This window comes from Nuphar pumila, chromosome 16, assembly GCF_984573655.1.
Source record: "Nuphar pumila chromosome 16, dmNupPumi1.hap1.1, whole genome shotgun sequence".
Lineage (NCBI taxonomy): Eukaryota > Viridiplantae > Streptophyta > Magnoliopsida > Nymphaeales > Nymphaeaceae > Nuphar > Nuphar pumila.
Window position 1 is genome coordinate 87395824 of NC_143264.1, and position 23220 is coordinate 87419043.

Genomic DNA, 23220 nt, shown 5'->3' on the forward strand with positions numbered 1-23220 from the left:
TTACTAAATTTAACTATTTATTATAATATTTTTGTTTTACTTGATGTTTTGTTTTTTTGGTCCTGCCTAGGCCCCAACTAGTCCTTTTAAGGATTTTCGCCGAGGCTCCGACTAGCGCTTTTGACAACCAAACTCAAGTTACATAGAAGCTATGTAATTTCTTCAAAATTATACAAGTGTAGTGACCGAGAAATTCTTTGAAAGAAAAAAAATAAAGCAATTCAATCAATCATTGGCATATACCTCATATATGAGTTTTCCCTTATCAAGCAAAGCTGCACATCCCCTTCCATTGTCAGAAAGAAAACCAAACAAGCCCATAGCACCATTCTCAGGATAACATTCCACCCTGGCCCAACAACAAATTGAGAAACCTTTGCTGTATGGCCAGCGCATTGTTGTAGTCACTTCAATTCCCTGAGTACAGTTTTAAATGATTCAGTGACAAAAAGCTGTCTGATGCAGTAAATTGGGAACTTTTATCATAAAACCTCCACTTTTTAGCAAACTTCAGATCCAGAAGTATCATAGCTAAAAGAAGATACAATAACCCAACAAAAATATCTTGAGCAATAACTGGCTTAATGAAAATTATATATCAAATACAACATTCCTCCTTTCAAAATAATTAACAGTTTCAGTTGAATGGTACAACTTTGGCTAAAGACATGGTAACTTTGACGGGCCACAAATCAAAAGTATGTGTAATTTATAGATTTCATCTTTGCAATGTAAAACTTCTCCATATCATGTCATAAATGTGATGCTGGCTCTAATTCATTTTCAAGAAATGCTAAACTTCCAATGAAAGACTTCCCATAAGAGGAATAAAAACCCACTAGAGAATTATCACTCTAGAATTCAGACCTAACAATTCAGCATTACAAGGTTGCATTAACTTCACACCTACTGATGGAAGAGTCACAAAGGTTTATTCTCTTTAAACTACACAACTAAAATACTTTGCAGCATGTGAATAAACTGCCAGAATAGTTTCAGAAAAATAACACAAGAAATTTCTGACATGGGCATGTGAATAAATCCAAAACGTATATGTGCCTAAACAGGGCATAGAGATGGAGAAAAAGACTAAACCTTTACAACCATCCAAAGACTAGAATTACAACTGTAAAAATATATGTGCCCTAAAACTCCAAAGTTAAAACAATAAGCTCAGGCATGAAAGAAGGTCTGTACACCAGAAGTTGAAAGCAGTTAGAAGCATAAGGAACCAAGTCACAAAGGTTGCATTAACTTCACACCTACTGATGGAAGAACCAAGTCACAAAGATTTATTCTCTTTAAACTACACAACTAGAATACTTTGCACCATGTGAATAACCTGCCAGAATAGTTGCAGAAAAAGCACACAAAAAATTCTGACAACATGGGCATGTGAAAAATCCAAAACGTATATGTGTGTAAACAGGGTATAGAGAAAGAGAAGGACTAAACCTGTACAACCAACCAAAGACTAGAATTACAACTGTAAAAATATATGTGCCCTAAAACTCCAAAGTTAATAAAATAAGTTGAGGCATGAAAGAAAGTCTGTACACCAGAAGTTGAAAGCAGTTAGAAGCATAAGGAACCAAGTCACAAAGGTTGCATTACAAGGTTGCGTTAACTTCACACCTACTGATGGAAGAACCAAGTCACAAAGGTTTATTGTCTTTAAACTACACAACTAGAATACTTTGCATCATGTGAATAAACTGCCAGAATAATTGCAGAAAAAGAACACAAGAAATTTCTGACAACTGTTAAGATTATATATATATATATAGTGTGTGTGTGTGTGTGTGTGTGTGTTTATTTCCATTTATATGGGTATATGCCCTATAGGGGCATTTTTGTCATTTCACTCATAATAAAACTGTTTTATTAAAACATTTTTTTCCATTTCTTCTTTTTTTAGTTTTTATTTTCCTTAATTTGTAATTTAGAGGATCCTTAGGGGCTCTATGGTTAAAATGACCATAGAGTCATTGGGGGCTCCCAACGGTCAGAAATATGACCGTTGGGAGCTCCCAATGGTCCTCTCCTTCCCCTTTTGTGTATAAATATGGGGGTTGTTCCCCCTTTTGTATTCCATGCTTGTATAAAGCACTTGATCAATAAACGCCGACATTATTGCGCATCTTTTATGTGCTTTATTGATCTTTATATTATCCCATAGAGGACTTGTGCATGTGCACTTGTATGATTCTAATCTTGTAAAGCCTTCAAGTGGCTAGCGTTTTCGCGCTTTCGCATATTTTCTTACATGGTAGTGTTCTTGAACGAGAAAGGTTTCAGACAAGAGGTTGTGCTTGTGACAGCATCCTCTCTTTTTCACTTCTTTCATCTCTTGCTCACGTGATGGAAACCAAGATTGATATCTCCTTCAAGCTCAATGGTAAAAATTACATGATGTGGGTGTTCGCCATGAAAAACAATCTCAAAAGGAAAAAAGTTTGGGGGTTATGTGAAGGGTACTATTCCCGAACCCCAACTAAAGTTCACAAAGATAGAATGAGATCAAGAGAAAGCTCTAGAGGAAAATGCTCGCACCAAGGCTATTGAAGATCATAAACAAGTAGAAGAATGGGAAAGTAACCATGTAAAAATTCTTGCATAGTTCATGAACAACGTAAAACTTAAGGTATATGCTAAAATTGCAAAATTCTGCAAAGCCAATGAAGCTTGGTTTTTCATAAAGGGTATGTATACCCAAAAGAATCTTGCAAGAGAATATTTCTTTCAAGAAAAAGTGAGGACCACCAAACAAGGTGAAATGAGTATCCAAGACTATTATAGTGCTTTAAATCCCCTATGAGATGAACCAGCACTCTTAGAGCCTAAGTGGGTTGCAATCGAAGACATGAAACTTAGGCCAAAACAAATGAAAAAAAAAAAGAAATTTTCAATTTCTATTTGGGTTTCGTCCCGAATTTGAGCAAGTTAGGTTCACTCTCTTACATAGATCTGCTCCTCTTCCTTTGGAAGAAGCTATTGCCAAAATCATCCAACAAGAAACTCGTCTTGGTATGAGTAAAAGTTATGATGAAGTCTTGGTCATATCTAAACCCGGCAACCATGTCAAAACCTATAAGCCTCCACACTTTGTGTAAAACCTCAAAAAAATTTTTGTTGGACCCGAGTCGGATCTAGATTTGGACCCGACCCGGATCCAAAAGGAGAGGCAGTCGGGCACAGCCTCACCGCCTCCCTCGGGTCTTTTAAAGACAACGAGACATTGGGGGAGGGGGGGTTCAAATACGAAACCCCTTCCCCTCTCCTGCTCTCTTGTTCACTCTACCCGACTCTCTCTCGTCCGCGACGCCTCCGTACCCGACCCCCATACCCTCGTGCCTCTTCAGTTTCGCAGAGGAGCCCCCGACGTCGAAGCTCCCTCTGCTCGCCGAAGACCCCCTCCGTTGTTGTCGTCGTTGACTGCCTTCGTTCCCTCCGTCGACGCCGTCGCCGACGCTGGCAACCCCCAGGTACGCCTCTTTTTCTCCTTTCTCTTCTTCTCCTTTTTCTTTTTGTCTCCTTCTCTCCTCTTCATCTCCCTCGACCCTCCTCTTCAAGGGTCGGTGGACCAGAGCCACCAATTGTGGGTGGCTCTGGGTCTACCAAGGAGGGAGGTGCTGAGCACCTCCCCTCATTTTTCTCCCCTTTTCTTTTCGGCAGGCGGCAGGGTTGCCGCCTGCATCGCCTCTTCTCTTGGGCGTAGGGCTTCAGGGGAGGGGTTGCTCGTGCCTTGGACAGCAGGGTGGCAAGCCCCACCCCCCCCCCTACCAGCCTCTTGTTCAGTGGCAGGGGTCGAGCCCTCCATGTCTCCTTTTTGTCGTGCAGAGGAGAGTTCAACCCTCCCTGCCTCTGTTTGTTGCGGGGAAGGGCTCGAGCCCTCCCTGCCTACGTGCTATGCAGGGGAGGGTTCAACCCCCCTCTACTTTCATAATATGTAGAAGGAGGGGTCGAGCCCCCTCCTCGGTCCCTTGATGTTAGGGGAGGGGTCGAGCCCCTCCTTGCTTGTTTATTGCGCAGGGAAGGGGTCAACCCCCTCCCTGCTTTCGTGTTTCACTGGGAAGGGGCTGAGACCCTCCTTCCTCCCTCTATTGTCCAGGGAGGGGCTACGACCCTCCCTGCACCCTCGTTGTTCAAGGGAGGGGTCAAGCCCCATCCCTGCAACCTTTTCGCTCCTGTCGCTGTTGTTTTTCGACATGCAGTGGTAAGGCCCCCTGCCTCCCTCTTCTCTAGCGTCAAACAGGGGCTTCGCCCCCTACCTGGCTGCGTATTCATTAGGAAGGGGCCAAGCCACTGTTTCTTTGCATGTTTGATAGGCAGAGGCGAAATACCCTGCCTCCCCTTCGTTATTGACAGGCAGGGGCTTTGCCTCTGCCTCTCTTCTACTTTGTCAGGCAGGGGCGCAACCCTGCCTGCCCTTGCTTTCTGAGGGCAGGGGTGCAACCCCTTACCTCATTTTTTTTTGCTGACAGCAAGTCAGCAAAGGCTTGCATCCCCTGCCCCTGCTTCTTGCGCTTATAGCAGGAGCGCAAGGGCACGATGCCCCTGCCTCTACTTTCCTTGCGTTATGTCAGTGGCAGTGCCCCCGACCTTATATTTTTGGTGTTAGCTTGCTAAGATTGTCGCTTTTGCAGCTCGTATGACGGATCTTACTCGCGCTCCGCGACCCGAGTCGTCCATCGTTTACACCCGCAGACGCCAGCAAACTTGCAACTCCCAAAGGTAGGGAAAGATTGCATAGAAGACTTGGACAATTGAATTGAGTCTAATTAACTAAAAAAGACAATTAAATAAATATATATGCATATTTATATCATATATATTTATACGAGTACGTATGTAACTCAAGGACGCGGTTTCGCGATTCTTGTCCTTTACTTTTTGTCAATCCTTTACTTTGTCGTCGTGCATTGCGCAAAGGTTTTGTGTTACACTCCTGCTTACAGTCTTTACTTTTTCGTCGCGCATTGCACAAAGGTTTTGCGTTGCACTCCTGCTTACAGTCTTTACTTTGTTGTCGCGCATTGCGCAAAGGCTTTGCGTTGCACTCCTACTTACCGTCTCCACTTTATCGTCGCGCTTTGTGCCCAAACTTTTGCTTTTGCATATGTGTTGTTACTGCCTTGCTATTGCAGATGACACTCAGGTTTTCGCTCATTGCATACGCTTTTGAGGCATCCTCACGGAGGATGCAAGTGGCATCTACCACTCTCCCTCTTGCGACAAGAGTTGAGTCGAGAGTTTGGCAATACATCCTCATCTAAGGAGAGGGATACCTCGCAAGGATCCTGGCTCTTCGAGTACGCAGTTCCTTCATAGTAGATTTGAGATTTAGGGAGCTGCAGAAAAGCATCAAAGACAGCCCCAGATTGAAGCATTTGGAAGGATGTGATTAGCTGGAAGGATGTGATTGGCTGGTTCTGTTCGTCTTTTTGGCATATCTCGGGTGATCCCGAATTGGGGGTTCGAGCAAACTTCTTAGCTGATGTTCTGTTGAGAAACATGTATCCCGTCTATCGAGGCCGGTATCGAGTCATGCGAGGCATGTAGATACCCTGATAGCGGATGAGATTCGAGATAATCATATGCCAAATGTGGGTACAAGTTGTTGGCTGTTTCAAAAGACAAAGAATATGAAAGTATAGTTTGAGAAGCATTACATCTTTGTGAAACAGTCCTGTTGAGGCTTCTATTGAGAAGCTATACCCCCTTCGTCCTAGAGTACTTGTAGTCGTGCACTACATTCTAGTACTGCGATGATCGGATGAGACAGTCGTGCGACTTCGAATAGTGCTAAATGAACAATGTTGTAATCACACAAAATGGTCTCATATTCGCCTTCACAGACAAAATGCTCGAGTGGGTTAAAGACCACAGCATAGAATGGGTCGTTAGTTAAGCAACCCCTAACGTACCTATTCGCTTCTTGATGTCTGTCAAGGGAGAGGACAGAGCGGTACAAAACTTCAATGGACAGGTTGTTAACAACCACCCTACGGGCAGATGATCCGGCCTCCCCAATCATTGGAGTTAGGGAAAGGGGCTACAATTGTTAGCTCAATACTTTTGCAGAAGTTAGATGCATCCATGGCACTGCTTATCAGCCTCTGGGGAATCATCTCTCGGCTAAAGTTGTCCTCTTTGGAGCTGACTCAACTAGCTATTCGGGTTATTGAAAATACATAGAATAACAGACGCCTAAACTAGTCTCAGTTGTTTCTACGTTTTTCCTGCGCGTACCCACAGGCCAGTAATATCGAAACATAAAGTCTGTTCACACTGGTTAATTATTTGCTTTACCCTTTGGTCGAACTGCTTGGTGCTTATTGCAACGTAGCACTTGTTGGCTTGTGTCTCTTATGATTGATGTGATTGCATACAGCTCGTGATCTACGAACTGGTGGCAACTAGGATTAATGTGGCCGCTTGTCTTAAAAGCTGCTTACAGATTGTAATATAACTCATGTCGTATGATTGCTTGTCATGTATAGCTTATGAATGGCTTGCGATGGAATGGTTTATGCCTTACGATTAATTTAATTACTTGCTGATAGACCGAGCCATTTGATGGTAATTGTATATATCGTGAGCATTGTTATGAGTGTTTGTCTTATTCAGTTGTTTTGTTTGGCTGTCGGATAGAGTTGGTTACTCTTCGCCTATAGAATCAGCTGGATTGTCATATCTGTGTGTTTTCATGTGTCGTTTACGCATGCTTTCAGGTCCTATTTGAGGATTGCAATGTTCTTTGTGGCAATAACACGATGCGTAGTATTATATGTTTCTGTGTGATGTGATTGATATACCACGTGATAAGAAATCTTGGAAGTATGCGATAATATATTCATGGTTCATGGAACCTTATTGAAGGAATGGGTGATGTTGTGTTTTGTTTTACCATGTGAAGTGATACGATGCAAATTGCTGATTTACATGTTTGTGCTCATATTGTGGCTACTGACCCCAAGAGCGGTCGATGGTTCGGAGCAGTCGATTGTATTGATGATGTATCACTGAGTAGGGTGTCTATTGAGGACCAGACCTTCAAAGGATTATCTGCGAGGGCGTGTATGATCAAGACCAGGTAACCGGCTAGAGTGGTAGATTCTCTGAGAGGATGTACACTGTCCACAAACAGGTAGCCGCAAAGACGGTGAACTCCTGTGAGGAAGTGTATGGTCCAAGACCAGGTATATCATCTAGGGCGGAATTTCTTGTGAGGTTATACATTTCACAAACCAGATGATCCGAGGTTGATCTTGTTGATTGTAATAGTGGCTATCAACCCTTAGAGCAGTAATTTGTATTGATGCGTGTATTACAATGGTTTTCATTGTATATAACATTTGTTGGGGACCGGCTTCACAAAGGTTTCGCAGTGAGGGTATGTATGGTCCAAGACCAGGTATACCATCTAGGGCGGTAATTCCTTGTGAGGTTGTACATTTCCCAGATCGGGTAATCCGGCTAGAGCGGTAGAATCTTTGTGAGGATGTACACCGTCTACGAACAGGTAGCCGCAAAGACGGTGAGCTCCTGTGAGGAAGTGTATGGTCCAAGACCAGGTATACCCTCTAGGGCGGTAATTCCTTGTCAGGTCGTATATTTCCCGGACCGAGCGATCCGACGTGGAACTTGTTTTTGCTTACCATAAAAAGTTATGGTGAGTTGTGATGATCTTCTGAGATTGTTTGAGAAAACCAGTTATAAATCTATAGTTTTGGCTTTCTGTTTTAGCATGATTACATGTTGATCCCTGACGTGAGAATCAGATCTTTAGCGATTTTAGATCATGGTCATGTTTTGGACCTTCTACGGAAGGGTGAGCTTTTCTGATAAAGTATGACGCCTTAAATGAGTCATAACCGGTGTCAGTTGGTTGCGTAAGGCCTTGATAGATGGGAATAGTTTAAGGTGGTTCAAGACAAAGCGTCTGTTAGAAGTAGTGAGAGCAACAAACGATGTCCTGATACTGATTCGATTCAGAGACCTCGTTCTAGCACCGCTTACTCGTTTGCATTGCTTACCTTGTTACACTGCTTACTTGTTTAACCGTATATCTGCTTTAAACTGCTTAGCATACTGAATTAAATGCACTTAATTCAGTTTTCTGTAGTCTCTCTTGTACACCTACTAGTTTTTCGCAAAACTAACTCATTCTATGGGTACAGGTGATGATTAGGTACACTACGGGCGATGCGCAATTGCAAGATGGCTTCAAGACTTCTTCTTGCTCTTAGCTCGCGTCCTAGACGTTTTGGGTTTGTAACGGATTTTCTTTGGGATATCCGAATTTTGTGAGTTTTGGTTCTTTTAGCTAACGTGTCCAAAGTTGTCAGTTTGCCTTCTCATTTAACAAAAGAAAAATCTTTCGTTGATTTCATAAACAAACTCTAAAGGAAAGAGATTTTTTTTAGTCTCTTGCATGTTTTCTGAAGGGTTCGCAAGTTTGAAATTTTGGGACGTTACACTTTGGGAGGCAAAATAACTATAGTAATAATAATAACTATAGCAGTGGAAGAAAATTGATTATTTGTCATTGTTGTAATGAGTCGGGTCATATTAAACCCACTTGCCCAAAATTAAATGGAACTTTCAAGTATAAGGTTGCTTTCGTTGAAAAATCAATCCCCAAGAAGGAAGAAAAAGGCAAGAGTGGAGAAAATCTTAAAGACACACTTGGACAAATATCCATGGCACTTCAACAAATTCTCAAGGCATTCTTCTACATCGGGTGTCGTCATTGCCTCTGCATCCTCACCAGGTACGTATTCTTGGATTCTAGATTCGAAAGCATCTTTCCATATGACTCCCTGTGAAAATGCTTTAACCAATATATGCACCAATTCAAATTTATCTTGTTTCTACGGCCGATGAAACCTTTTTGAAAATTAAGAATATAGGGACATTAGATTCTAAAAATTCTTAAAGAAATTTTGTTCCAAAAGTTAGAGTCGTTCCCAAACTAAATTTAAACAGTTTTTCTGTTTCTCAAATTACTGACCATGGATGTGAAATATCTTTCTCATCTAATGGTTGCTTTGTGCAGGATTTCCGATCCGAGAAGCGGATTGGGCAAGGCTATAGGAAGGGAGATCTTTACTTTATGGACTATTTGTCTCTTCCTTTAAACTCCTTTTGTCCTAATGTCCAAGTTAAGGGTATTGAAACTTTGCATAAAAGACTTGGGCATCCAAGCTATTCTAAAATGTTTCTTTTTTCTTTTGGGAACAAATTTTGTAATGAAAAATATATGACTTGCAAAGATTGTGTTCTTTGGAAAATAAAATCTATTTCATTTCTAAATAGAAGCTTTGTCTCAACAAGACCTTTTAAATTGGTGCACTCGGATGTATGGGGTCCTTCAACGGTCATGTCTAAAAGGTGGTTATTCGTATTATGTGACTTTTATTAATGATTTTACTAGGTATGTATGGGTCTACTTTCTTAATCTTAAGTCGAAAGTTTTCTCCTTCTTTAAAGAATTTTACATGAAAGTGAAAAATCAATTTCAAAGCAATATATTTATTCTTAGATCAAATTCGGGTGCGAAATATCTATCTAATGATTTTCAAAATTATCTAAAACTAAATAGAATTTGCTATCAAAGATCTTGCCCTAGGACAGCACAACAAAATGGGCTAGCGGAAAGAAAACAAAGGCACATAGTAGAAACTGCTAGAACATTATTTATTTCTAAAAATATTCTCAAAATTTTTTGGAATGAAACAATTTTAACTTCTACTTATTTAATGAATCGAATGTCATCATCCACTTTGAAAAATATCTCTCATTATGAAAAACTTCTCAAAATAACACCTGACTTCAATCGTTTGCGAATTTTTTGTTGTAAATGTTTTGTGCTTTTACACAAAATAGATAAGTTATCTCTAAAAAAAATTGAATGTGTTTTCATTGGATATGCTGAAAATAAAAAATGATATAGATGTTTTGATTTCAAAAATAACAAACTTTATATTTTCAAAGATGTGACATTCTTAGAAGATGAAAATAGTTTTCAAGAATATGATAAGGAGGAAATGGACTATATGCTTTTGTATGATCTCTCCCTAAGGAAAGATATATATGCTAATAATGATTCTGTGAATCACTATGAAGTTATTGATTATATAAATCATGAATGTTATAATATTGAAACATCACCAAGTAGTGATGACATCATTGATAATTCTTCTAAAAATATTCAAGTTTATACCCACCGTGAGCAAAATAATCCTATTAGTGCCTTAGAAAAATTTTCTCAATATAATGAATCTATAAAAGAAACTCCTCTTAGAAGATCTAGTAGAGAATCTATTTTACCAAATAGGTTTGTTTCTTATCAAACATTATCTCCCAATTATAGGACTTGCTTAATAATTTTACACTCACATCATGAGCCTTCACACTATAATGAAGCTAAAAATGCTCATCATTGGATTGAAGTCAGGAACATAGAACAAGATGCTCTTAGAAAAGCAAAAACTTGGGAGGTAGTTAAGTTACCTCTAAACAAGAAACCTATTGGATGCCGATGGGTTTTTAAAGTTAAAACCAAGAGTGATAGAACTTTAAAGAGATATAAAGTGAAGTTAGTAGCTAAAGAATACTCACAAGAATATAGAATCGACTATGAGGAAACCTTTGTACCCGTAGCTAGAATGACTAGTGTTAGGACTCTAATAGTCGTTGTGCCAACCAAAAAATGGCCTATATACCAATTAGATGTTAAAAATGCCTTTCTTAATGAAAAACTAAATGAAGTCTATATGGATCCTCCGCCGGGATTTGACATTGAAAACAAAAATCTCTTAAACTTGTAAAAGGCTTGTACGGTCTTAAGGAGGCTCCCAAGGCCTGGTATGATAGGATCAGTAATGTTATGACTAATTTGGGTTTTTGTTCATGCTATATTGACACTGCTCTCGTGAAAAATACAGGTACAAGCATTGTTATCCTTCTACTTTACATAGATGATGTGATTATAATAGAGAATGACAAAAACGGAGTTAGTAATGTTAAAAATGTGTTAAAAGATAATTTTGATATGTCTGACTTAGGATTTTTAAGATATTTTTTAGGAATTAAAGTTGCATACTCTCCCAGAGAGTACATACTTTCTCAAATGAAACTTATTGCAGATAGATATGTTAAATCTGATATTTCAGATGATAAGAAGGTGAAAACTCTTGAAGTGGTGAATGCTAAATTAAGACTTGAGGATTGAACTTTCATGAAGACCCCACACCTTATAAATAGCTAATTGGGTTTCTCACTTATCTGTCAATCACCAAACTAGATATCGCTCATGCCGTTCACTCTACTAGTCAGTTTCAGCATGCTCCCACAACTGTACACATGAGTGTTGTATTAAGGATCATAAGATATATCAAGAATACCATTGCTGATAGTCTCTTTATATCATCATCTTCATCTTTGAATTTACTTGCTTATATTGATGCTGATTGGGGAGAAAATTCTAAAGATAAAATCTCAACCATTGGTTTTTATGTCTTTTTAGGAGATTCTTCGGTTGCCCGAAGATGCAAAAACAGTAGGACTCATTATCTTCCACTGAAGTGGAATAAAGAGCTATGACAACTACAACTATAGAACTTATAAGAATAAGAAATCTTCTCAGGGATATAAGTGTTGACGTCTCCAACCCTTCGAAGATGTGTTGCGATAATAAAAGTGCAATCTACATTGCTAGCAACCACACCTTTCATGAGCACACCAAGCACATCAAGATGGACTGACATTATGTTCATGATGAATTCCTAAGAGAAACTATTGAGTTGCCTTTTTGTCACTTCAGAATTTCAACTTGTTCCCACAACTGTACACGTGAGTGTTGTATTAAGGATCATAAGATATATCAAGAATACCATTACTGATAGTCTTTTTATATCATCATCTTCATCTTTGAATTTACTTGCTTATATTGATGCTGATTGGGGAGAAAATTCTAATGATAAAATCTCAACTACTGGTTTTTATGTCTTTTTAGGAGATTCTTCGGTTGCCCGAAGATGCAAGAAACAGTAGGACTCATTATCTTCCACTGAAGCGGAATAAAGAGCTATGACAACTACAACTATAGAGCTTATAAGAATAAGAAATCTTCTCAGGGATATAAGTGTTGACGTCTCCAACCCTTCGAAGATGTGTTGCGATAATAAAAGTGCAATCTACATTGCCAGCAACCACACCTTTCATGAGCACGAGATGGACTGACATTATGTTTATGATGAATCCCTAAGAGAAACTATTGAGTTGCCTTTTTGTCACTTCAGAATTTCAACTTGCTCCCACAACTGTACACATGAGTGTTATATTAAGGATCATAAGATATATCAAGAATACCATTACTGATAGTCTCTTTATATCCCCATCTTCATCTTTGAATTTACTTGCTTATATCGATGCTGATTGGGAATAAAATTCTAATGATAAAATCTCAACTACTGGTTTTTGTGTCTTTTTAGGAGATTCTCTGGTTGCCCGAAGATGCAAGAAACAGTAGGTCTCATTATCTTCCACTGAAGCGGAATAAAGAGCTAATGACAACTACAACTATAGAACTTATAAGGATAAGAAATCTTCTCAGGGATATAAGTGTTGACGTCTCCAACCCTTCGAAGATGTGTTGCGATAATAAAAGTGCAATCTACATTGCCAGCAACCACACCTTTCATGAGCACACCAAGCACATTGAGATGGACTGACATTATGTTCGTGATGAATTACTGAGAGAAACTATTGAGTTGCATTTTTGTCACTTCAGAATTTCAACTTGCGGACTTCTTCATTGAGCCTCTTGCGGCTCTACATTTACTTTTTCTTCTCAACAAACTTTGGTGTTTACACTATAAATTTGAGGGGGGTGTTAAGATTATATATACACATATATAGTGTATATATATGTATATATATACTATATATATATGTTTATTTCCAGTTATATAAGTATATGCCCTATAGGGGCATTTTTGCCATTTCACTCATGTAATAAAATTGTTTTATTAAAACAGTTATTTTTTATTTCTTCTTTTTTTCCTTAATTTGTAATTTAGAGGACCCTTAGGGGCTCTATGGTCAAAATGACCATAGAGTCGTTGGGGGCTCCCAACGGTCATAAATATTTTTGACCGTTGGGAGCTCCCAATGGTCCTCTCCTTTCCCTTTTGTGTATAAATATGGGGGTTGTTCCCACCTTTGTATTCCATGCTTGTATGAAGCACTTGATCAATAAAGAGCTTATATTTTTTACTTATTGTGCATCTTTTATGTGCCTTATTGATCTTTGTATTGTCCCAAAGAAGACTTGTGCATGTGCACTTGTATGATTGTAATCGTGTAAAGCCTTCAAGTGGCTAGTGTTTCCGTGCTTCCGCATATTTCCTTACAACAACATGGGCAATTGAATAAATCCAAAACGTATATGTGCCTAAACAGGGTATAGAAAAAGAGAAAAAGACTAAACTTGTACAACCACCCAAAGACTAGAATTACAACACTAAAAATATGTGCCCTAAAACTCCAAAATTAAGACAATAAGCTGAGGCATGAAAGAAAGTCATTACACCAGAAGTTGAAAGCAGTTAGAAGCATAAGGATTTGCAAAATATACCGCATAGCAGGGTACAATGGGAGCTAAAACAGTTAATATAACACCCCAACGAATAACAATCTACCCCACATAGATATGGCTGCAGGTTCGACGCAAAACTTTCAAAAGTACGGGTACAAGGGTACGGTTAATATATAAATATATTTATTTCTATCTCACAATTGCATGTCATTTAGGAGGCATGTCATGGATGGCACGAGTCTGACAAGACCATGATACGTACAAACATTAACTAAATATTTCAAAATACTTTTTTAATATTTTTTATTAATATTTCAGTAAAAATACATTTTTATATATTAAAACATCATAAATTAGTTTTTTATTGATTAAAGTATTCAAAAATCTGTGTCCCAGTATCTTATTTTTGAAAGAAAAATCAAACATAAGTGTCGAGCTTGAGTCACATACTGGGTCTTACCCTAATCTTTGTGACAGATTTATGCATTATTTTTTAAGAAAAAGATTGTACATAAGCTTATATGTATGAAAATATGCTTTGTATTTGTGCCCATATATATGTATAGATATATATGGAAAATATATGGTAGTTCTATAAATACAGCCGTTGGGGCTAGTCCAACCCTTGTGTCTTGGAGTGCCTATTTAAAGGCACTCCCTCCTCTTGTATTCTCAATGCTTTCTAAGCATTTTCTTAAGTGAAAATACATGTTTTTTATGTGTTGTGTGTGCCCATATTGGCTCTTCTGTGCACGTATTGTGCCTTTGTGATTGTTCTCACTTGGTTATTGTATTGTCCCTTCGTGGACTAGTGCTTGTGCACTCTTTATTGTTCTTTGTTTATCCTTGGTGGTTTTTCTATTGTATTTCCGCTTGTTTCATCACACATAGGTGCAACACAGTCTCAATGAGTAAAGTGTGTTAAGTGAAAAAAATCATAAATTCTTGACTCCTTGTCATCACAGAAAAATGAGTAATTGGTGCAAAATAAGATTAAGCAGTGAAGTTGCGAACATGCACTATAGTGAGATACACGATAATAATTTATCTCCAATCTCAAAAAGTATCTCTATGCTCTAAGATCCATCATTTCAAATATTTTTGCAAGTGTGTACTAAACATTCTCTATCACCTGAAATCATCACCTATAATGATCATGTCATCCACATACATCAAGAGCAATCAATGTCTTCAAGAGGAAGAAGTAACAGTAGAGTTGGGTCATTGATGATTCTGTCTACATCTAAGTAGTTTGACAAATAAACTACAATTTTCAAACCAGGCATGAGGTGTTGGTTTAAAGCATACAAAGCTCTTTGAAGTTTGCACATTCTTCCTTTCTTAGCAATCGAACCAAGGAGTAAGTCCACATACACCTCCTCCACAAGATCTCTAGTCAAAAATGCATTCCTGATATCTAACTGCCACAAACACCAATGTTGAACTGGTGCAAATATTTCTGCATAACCAATGCCAAATTATTAACTAACCTTGGTCACAATTTTAGTTTTATACCTCTATATGGTCTCATAACCTTAGTTTTGATCTTGCAGACCCATTTAGACACAATAAAAGTTTTCCCTTCAAACAGTTTGACAAAGTCCTAGGAATGCAACTTTCTAGTGCATTCAACTCCAGGGTCAAAGCTTGTTGCCATTCTAGTGCTAAAGCAACTAAGTTTAAAGTTTAAACTGGGTTCAAAATAGGAATGAACTAAAGACAAAAGCATTTGGTGATTAGTAGAAAACACTCGTAAGAAACAAAAATGCTCAGAAGATACAAAGATATGAGTGCTAGAATATACCTAAATAGTCCTGGAATCCTTGTATGCATGTTTACTATCAACTGGAGAGGTGTTGAGAACTGGCCCTGAACCTGAAGATACATCTATTTCTGAAGCATGTTGATCATACATGGATACTAAGTTCAAACCAAGTGTGTATTATATGTTTGCATTTCCTTTGTCCCATGCTTTTCATCTCCAGGATAAGGAATAAGAAAAGAATAATGACTGATGGATTTTACTACAGCACTAGATCCAAAACAAGGAATATGTTTAACAAGCACTACATGTCCAGATATTCTAAAGTCTTTCAGACACAACATCATAACAGTGATATCCTTTCTTACCCTAATGACACCCAATAAAGCAACATTTAACTACACTTGGAGATAATTTGCTTCTTTCATGTTGAAGCTAGAAAGGGTACCTAAGGGCCTAAGGCAAGTACATACAGCAAAATGTAAAAGAGGTACTATGGCTCAAGCAAGTACACACTTCAAAAAGGTAAAAAAGTAACGGAAAGCATCTTTGTTGAGGAGTAAGCCTCATTTTCAGCAAAGAGACTGAAGCCTTGAGGCTTAATGTTTAAAGGGGTGTTAGAGGCGTATGCCTTTAATGCCCATTAAAATGCCTTTAAAAACACTACAACCACAAAGGGAAAACACTACATCCCAGTTGCAGTAAGTAATTTAACCAAGTAATATCAAGTTCATGGCAAGAGAGGGAGCATGATAGACTTCCAAAATATGTGCTTTATTGTCAGAACTAGAGAGTGAAGTAACATAACCAACTTTTGAAACTGACATATGCAATGTGAAATGCACCACAACATGGTCTATAGTAGGTTAGAATAAATTCATTTGCAGCCATATGAAAAGAAACTCCTAAATCTATCAACCAATCAGATTTAATGCAAAGAATACCTGACTGGTTAGAAGAAGAGGTTGAAATAACTGGCTGGACTAGTAATTATCGAATTCACTCCAGTTGGATCCAATAAGCAACCAACTTTGTGTCTGAAAGAGTACCAACCACAGAAGAAGAAAACACACCATCCATCTCTTATGCCTTGGTACTTCACATAAAGGCATATACAATAGAAGCTTCAAGCTTTTTCTTCTTCAAATTAGTACATGAACTTCATATTTAATTTCTTTTTTTTTTTGAAATACAGCCATCTCACCCCACTCGAGACACTCCATGAGGTGTCAGTTTAAACGAGCGTAGAATTTATGATAGTATGCAATCTCCAATATGCCTAGAAGCACCCGAAAGGCCAAAACTGAATCCCCCCCACACACCTATTTCAAGTCTCCTCACTTTCACTACCTTCAATGTGTATTCTACCTTTGATTCACACCTCATACACACTAGGGCATGTGCTAGACACTATTGCTACATAAGTAATAACTAATAACTTGCACACATTAACACAGTTCCCAAGGCTAAAAACAGCCTGTTGCCAACTAGTTCTATCTCACAATTCACTTCAAAACTCCACCAAAACTCATCAAAATGAAATTTTATTAATTTTAAATTCTACACCAGGTGACACACCCTTAAGATGCCTCCAGCTACTAAGACAAAGTGCAAAGATTTCATGATCTCATATATTGCTGCAAGAGTAGACAGTGTTGCTTGCAACAGACCAAAAGAAAACATTTATCTATAGTTTGTGGAAAAACTTGGCATTGCATGCCTTTTTGGTGGGTTTTATAGGAGTTAATCAGAGTTTACTTATTCCCTAAGTCAAGTAAACCTAATCGAAGGGATAAGGGTCAACATAAATCCAAAGTGCCTAACTGTTCTCCATAAGCTGGTCATCCCCCCATGAAAACCATCTTCTAGATTCCCTCTTTCCATTTCTTTCTGTTTGCCGAACTTATTCCAGAACATTGGGTACCATCATCTAAAAGAATGGATGGATTATCCATTTCCCCCATCTATATACCTCCCTTTGATGGGTCTCAGTCATATTGCCTACCGCTGCAAAAAAGAAATTAGAGCCATATCAATATAGTAGCTGTAGTAGGGTTTTTTTCAGCAGCAAGAACTAGGTCGTATTTGCTAGTCAGCTTTCCTATGTACTATCAGCCAAGAACTTGGAGGAACAAATTCACGAAATGTGGATGAACCAGAATAGCAGCCAATCCTAATTCTGGATTGAGTGAAAAATGGCATGAAGCTTGTCCAGCCTCTCTGTGCATCTTTGTTATGCATACAATCCCATAAAAATCTGATGCATTTTCTACGTATTAATGATACATAACCATGTATTGAGGAAATAATGACCATGAAAAGACATTGGTAGGCAATGGTTATAAATAGGAAGCAAAAGGTGGGACCTGCCACATGGCACTGTATACTGGGTCCGGTCACCGTAATAAACAAAACCAACTGCAAAGTCACAAGAATGTATTGGTTCATTCACTGCTTCATCAAAAGGATAAACTTCGAAGTATGAGAAGAATTCATTCAGTCAGTTTCTTTCTCAATGAAGCATTGCCAAACCTTGAGGCTTTTCTGCAATTATATGATTTAACTTTGATGAGAACCACCAAGCATCTAAATCAGCTTCAGTTGTCAGCACTGATGTTGGCAGTGAAATAGTGGATTGCACTTGTTAATGGTGTTTCTTCCAGGTTTAAAGATATTTTTGGACACATGATATGATTTTGAGCATTACGGATTTCAACTTTCTGGCATTCCATTTCATAGAATCCAATATGTTTTAGGGTCATTATCTAAAGCTTTTACAATGGTTCCGACCCAGATATTTAAATGGCAGAACCAAGATCAGTCAGTCAGTCAGTCCTTTCATCCTTCTTGTTGATAAATGAGCTAGTTATTAAAACTGATCTAAAGTAACATAGAATCTGTGATTGACGGTGCATATCATTATCTACTGATAAAGATCTGAAATCCTTGTCATATTCAGCCACATTTTGTTTTCTAAAGTTGAATATGGATTATGGGCTGATTCCTAGCAGTCAGTAACTCTCCTTCAGGTTAGCTACATCACACACACACACACACACACACACACACACACACACACAGATATATATATATATATATATATATATATATATATATATATCGTATTATGTTTATGTTCCAGATTTCCTTATTCAATTACGAACCTAGTTCAACTTCTACAAGTATATGTATGCCACCACCCAAGTTTATTTCTAATTTCAGATTTAAACATGATTATATTCTATTATTGTTAATTCAAAGGATTTTCTGTATTCCAAATTTAGTTATGCTCAGGGAAAATACATTGCTGCTTCATATCATCATAGGTTGTATTTTCAGCCAATTGTTTAAGTCAACATTTGAATTACACATTCTTTTATGTCTAAGAAAATGATTTTAATATATCAACCCTCAGACTCCACCCCAGCATCTTGAACATAGCTAATATTGTTTTCTGTTTGATTCACATTTCACTTCCATTCGATGCTAATATTGTTTTCTGTTCGATTCACATTTCATTTTCAAATTGAATCCTCGTTTCCCACATATAAATTTCAAAATGCCTCGCTTCACGTTTCCACTTCCTGTATCGTTTCCTGCTTTGGCTTCCTAGTTGGTGGCAACCTTGATTTAAACCCAACAAAAAATTAATTACCTATAAATTGTGTCTCCATAATGTCAAAGAAAGCAAAATCAACAATGCGAACCAGTAAGGTTTTCTCTAAGGAGATATTCCGTCATTGTAACTTCATATGACTCAATATATAATGAAACAGCCATAGGACACAACCCGTATTGGGAATTGTTCCTTTCAGCCCTCTCTATCTTTGTAAATTGTTTCACCTTCCTGCCGGGATATTTTGGTGTGCACAAGTTTATCAAGAATAACAAATGATAAGCACAAGTACCCGGTATGAATGACTTCAAGAAAGGATATAACCTTGCACGAAGCAATCTAAACATTACATATATGCAAAATTCAGGCATTTGTATGGAAACTGGTTTGGAAAAGCAGTCTAGAATCTCCAAATAACCCCCTTCAAGTCCTAGGTCAAATAGAAAATCTAAGTCAACCTCTTCTGCTGCAGTACAATGCTTGAATCTAGTCAAGATCAGTGTGTTGATATCAGTGATCACATGTAGTGACTATAACCTTTCGTTTAAGAAGACAGTAGATGATATAGGAAAATTGAGGGGTTCTTCTGATGCTCTGGTTATAAGAAAGACACAAGATGCAGATACATAATCGAAGTATAAGCTAAAACAGTATCCTATCTACTAGTAGTTTTATTCCAATCAATGTCAGTAAAGCATAGAGGGTAGGAATCCACTTTGCAACAGAAAACCAACAAAAGATAAATAATCACATTAACATACCTTTTACAGCATTTTTGTTTCAGAATAAAAAATAAACTAATAACTGGCTAATCAGGATAGAAGAATGGTGAACAAGATGAAAGCAAGAGCACCATTTACTAAAGCCACAGACATACAGAATTACTCTCACTGAGCTCAAAAAATGCTGTAGGTCCTTTCTCTTTCAGCATGCATTTTATGCTATTCAAAAGCAGGAAGCGATGCCTTTGTCGGCATCCATTTTTATCACTACGTAAAATTGCAAAAATTTTGCGGATGTCTTTCCCAGATATGCTGTAGCCACCAATAGACTGAACCAGATCAGCAATTTTTGAAATCAGAGCATCATTATCTTCCATATTAAACCAATCAAGAAGAAAACTAAGCATGCCAGCTCTAAAACACGAGGCCCGATTTGTGATGGAATCCTTCACTAATCGCTGAAACACATCAAGCCCATAATATTGCAAATCTTCACTGCTCTGCCAAACACAATAAAGCATTGTAATGAAGACGTCTCCAACTAGTACATAAACAGCAAGGGAAATGACAAGGAAAATTTCCTTACCTTTTGTAAAAGAGTGAGGATAAGTAAAATAGCATCCTCATTCTGAAAAGTAAAAAAGAAGCAGGATGACAGTTAATAGAGTTCAGATCAGACAAATTACAACAAAATTAGCAACTATGAAATTTCTCAGCATGAGCTGTAAATGTGGAAGTACTTTTATTAAAATGTTAGGGGATACATCAAATTTCCCATCAACAAGCATGTCAAGTAGAGCATTCAAAAGTCCGATACTTGGCTGCCACTGACCGAAGTCCAAAAGCAAACGCTGCAGTGTTTGGTAACTAACTCCAACAAGTGCTCTGAATGCAGCCTGTCAAACGCAAACTGAAATATGTGACAACAGAATCATGATACCATATATCACTCCAGAGAAAGAGTTTATAAGAACTATATCAGCAGCTCCAACATTAACAACTTGGAATATATATGTCAAAGCATCGAAAAACACCAAACAAGACAGCCATTAGGACATTTCCACAAAGACAACAAACATGTTAGGGATGTAAACGGGTAAGACTCGGGTATGATCATAGAATTACCGAGCCCGACCAAATCATATCTGGCATAATTGCATCTGGAGTTAGATGAAGATCAGCCGAATTTGTATCAAATTTTCTTAAAATCCGACATTTAGTTCTATTCAGATTCTGATTTTCACAGATTCAGACTAGGGTTTGGATGCAAAACTTGATATCAAATCCAGATCCAATTTTGTTAATTGGATCCGGTTATTAAACAGATTCAAATTCGGCCAGATATAAGACTTGAATTCAAATTGTTTACATCTTTAAAACATGTCAAATGTTCTAATACATTTTCAACTATAAAGTAGTTTGATAAATTCAAAATTTCAAACCATATACTAATATGATCTGTCATAAAATGAAAACAACAAAACCAGAGGTGTAAGAGCATGTTAAAGATGTCCCATTTATTTTACAGATTGAAGATGTAGCCATTCAGTTACCATCTGCTTCCTTACAATCAAAAGCACGTAGACTGCAAGTCCATGGACTGCAGGTGCAGGTGTGGATGCAGGTATGACACCGCAATTTCTAAAAACATGTGAGCAGGGTGTGTCTGTGTGTGTGTGTGTGTATATATATATATATATACACATATATATATATATGAAAAAATGGCTACCCTCTCAGTTCTAAACCCCTAGTTGAAACTCATAGGGAAGAGGACATATTGAACAAATCTGACCCATGGATGCATTGAGCATGGTCCAAAAGGTATGAATCCACCCTTGAATTGTACTTTTTATGTAAAAATATGACCTTTTGAGGGTTGAAAATTCGAACCATTGTATACCTTTGATTTTTCAACCCCAGAAAATCCAGCATACACATTGGAGAACATCATACCAAACCAAATATGCAGAACACTCACCATACTTGGAGGGTTACATGTGCAAAAACAACAAAAAATTTAAAAATTAGAATTTTTCACTAGAGGTCGGTGTGTGTGTCTAGGTTCGATCAGTACCAGGTCTCTGATCAAACTCAGAAAAGACTAAAAAAGGGGGGAAAATAGCTTCTGGGTCCTTTCAAAACCAGCTCTAGTTGGGCCCAGACTGTCAAACCTGGGTTCGGTCATACCTGGCCTCAGTGTTATTAGTATCATATCATCTGAAGGAGAATCAATACAATGATACCCCTTGTATCGGAAATGTTACAGATATTGATATACGATGAGTTGTAGTGGTTAGGGATGGCAGTGGACCGGGTGAAAACGGGGCCCCACCCCGCCCCGCCTCACCTCATTTGGACTGGGGATGAAGGACATGAAACAGGGATTAAAATCAAAACCCCTGCGGGAATGGAGGCGGAGATTGACTTACGCTTTCCCCCGCCCCGTCCCCGATCTCCGTTAGTAAAATGCTAAAATACTCTTTAGGGATGACAGTGGAGCAAGGGGAAACGGGGGCACCGCCCTGCCTCGTCCCGTTTGGACCGGGGATGGAGGACGAAATTTTGAGACAGAGCGGGGGTGGAGACCTTGTCCCCCGCCCCCTCCCCGGTCCACTGCCATCCCTAATAGTGGTGTATCTGTAGGAGAACGGGTACAATAATACCCCCTGTATCGGCAATGTTACGAATATTGGACCGTATTGTATGATAGTATATTCAATAAAGTAAACATAAGCATGTTCTTAAAAGAAATCAAAGTAATATCAGTTAGATGAGGACTTTCGTAAATGATGTAAAGCACAGACACAATCCTCTGTTAATTTGAAATATCATCATAATGTTGTGAGAGATTGATAAGAAGATACTAAAGGTATTCTATTGTGATTTGTAAAATATAAACAATTTGCATTATTTTCATAAGGAAATCCTCAATTAAAAAAATGTGCATTTATGGGATTTGCAAAACCATATGCTTCTTGCTTATATATGTATACACAGCTACGTGAATTTTTAGGTATTAGGAAACTGAATCCAACCCCCAATTTGCAAAGCATGAATCAAGACTGGGAGCATGATCCAAACAGAAGAATCATGTGAGGATGATACTTATTAAATGCTCAATTTGATTGCCAGTCCAGACAAGAAAGCAGAAGGTGGGGGGAAACACTCCTAAAAAATGCTTAGCACAAAGAACATATGGAGAAAAAGCACCCCCACTTCATGATAGAGTTCAAACTTCAACTTAGAATATGTAAGAATCTATGCAGATGCTTCATAAATTAGTCATAATTTGAAGAAAAAAATTGACCATGATGACAAATTGACAACAAAAAGTTTAACACTGTCAAACCTTAGAGGCATCATTTCCAGTTAGCAAACATGTCAATGTCTGAAAGACGTTCAGGATAAGTTGCTCTCCTGTTTTCTCCTCATGATTGCCATTGAGCAAAGAGACAATATGCAAGAAACATTCCCCATTACGGAACAATGACTGGTAATACTGAAGGAAAAA

At 38.1% G+C, this 23220-nt stretch overlaps 1 protein-coding gene across 5 annotated transcripts in view; it reads right to left on the minus strand.

Annotated features, from left to right (window-relative positions):
* LOC149814009 (binding protein) overlaps nucleotides 1–23220 on the minus strand; it is a 164076-nt gene that overhangs the window by 121448 nt on the left and 19408 nt on the right. For 3 of the 5 annotated variants that reach the window (XM_089992500.1, XM_089992499.1, XM_089992503.1), the window contains exons 9-13: nucleotides 23059–23208; nucleotides 20447–20602; nucleotides 20293–20334; nucleotides 19862–20206; nucleotides 244–417 (exon numbers count right to left, since the gene is read on the minus strand). In XM_089992500.1, the coding sequence (XP_089848626.1) occupies nucleotides 244–417; nucleotides 19862–20206; nucleotides 20293–20334; nucleotides 20447–20602; nucleotides 23059–23208 (867 nt within the window). Of the gene's footprint in view, nucleotides 1–243; nucleotides 418–19861; nucleotides 20207–20292; nucleotides 20335–20446; nucleotides 20603–23058; nucleotides 23209–23220 lie in introns of those variants that run through there. The other 2 variants (XM_089992502.1, XM_089992504.1) reach the window with 2 other exon arrangements.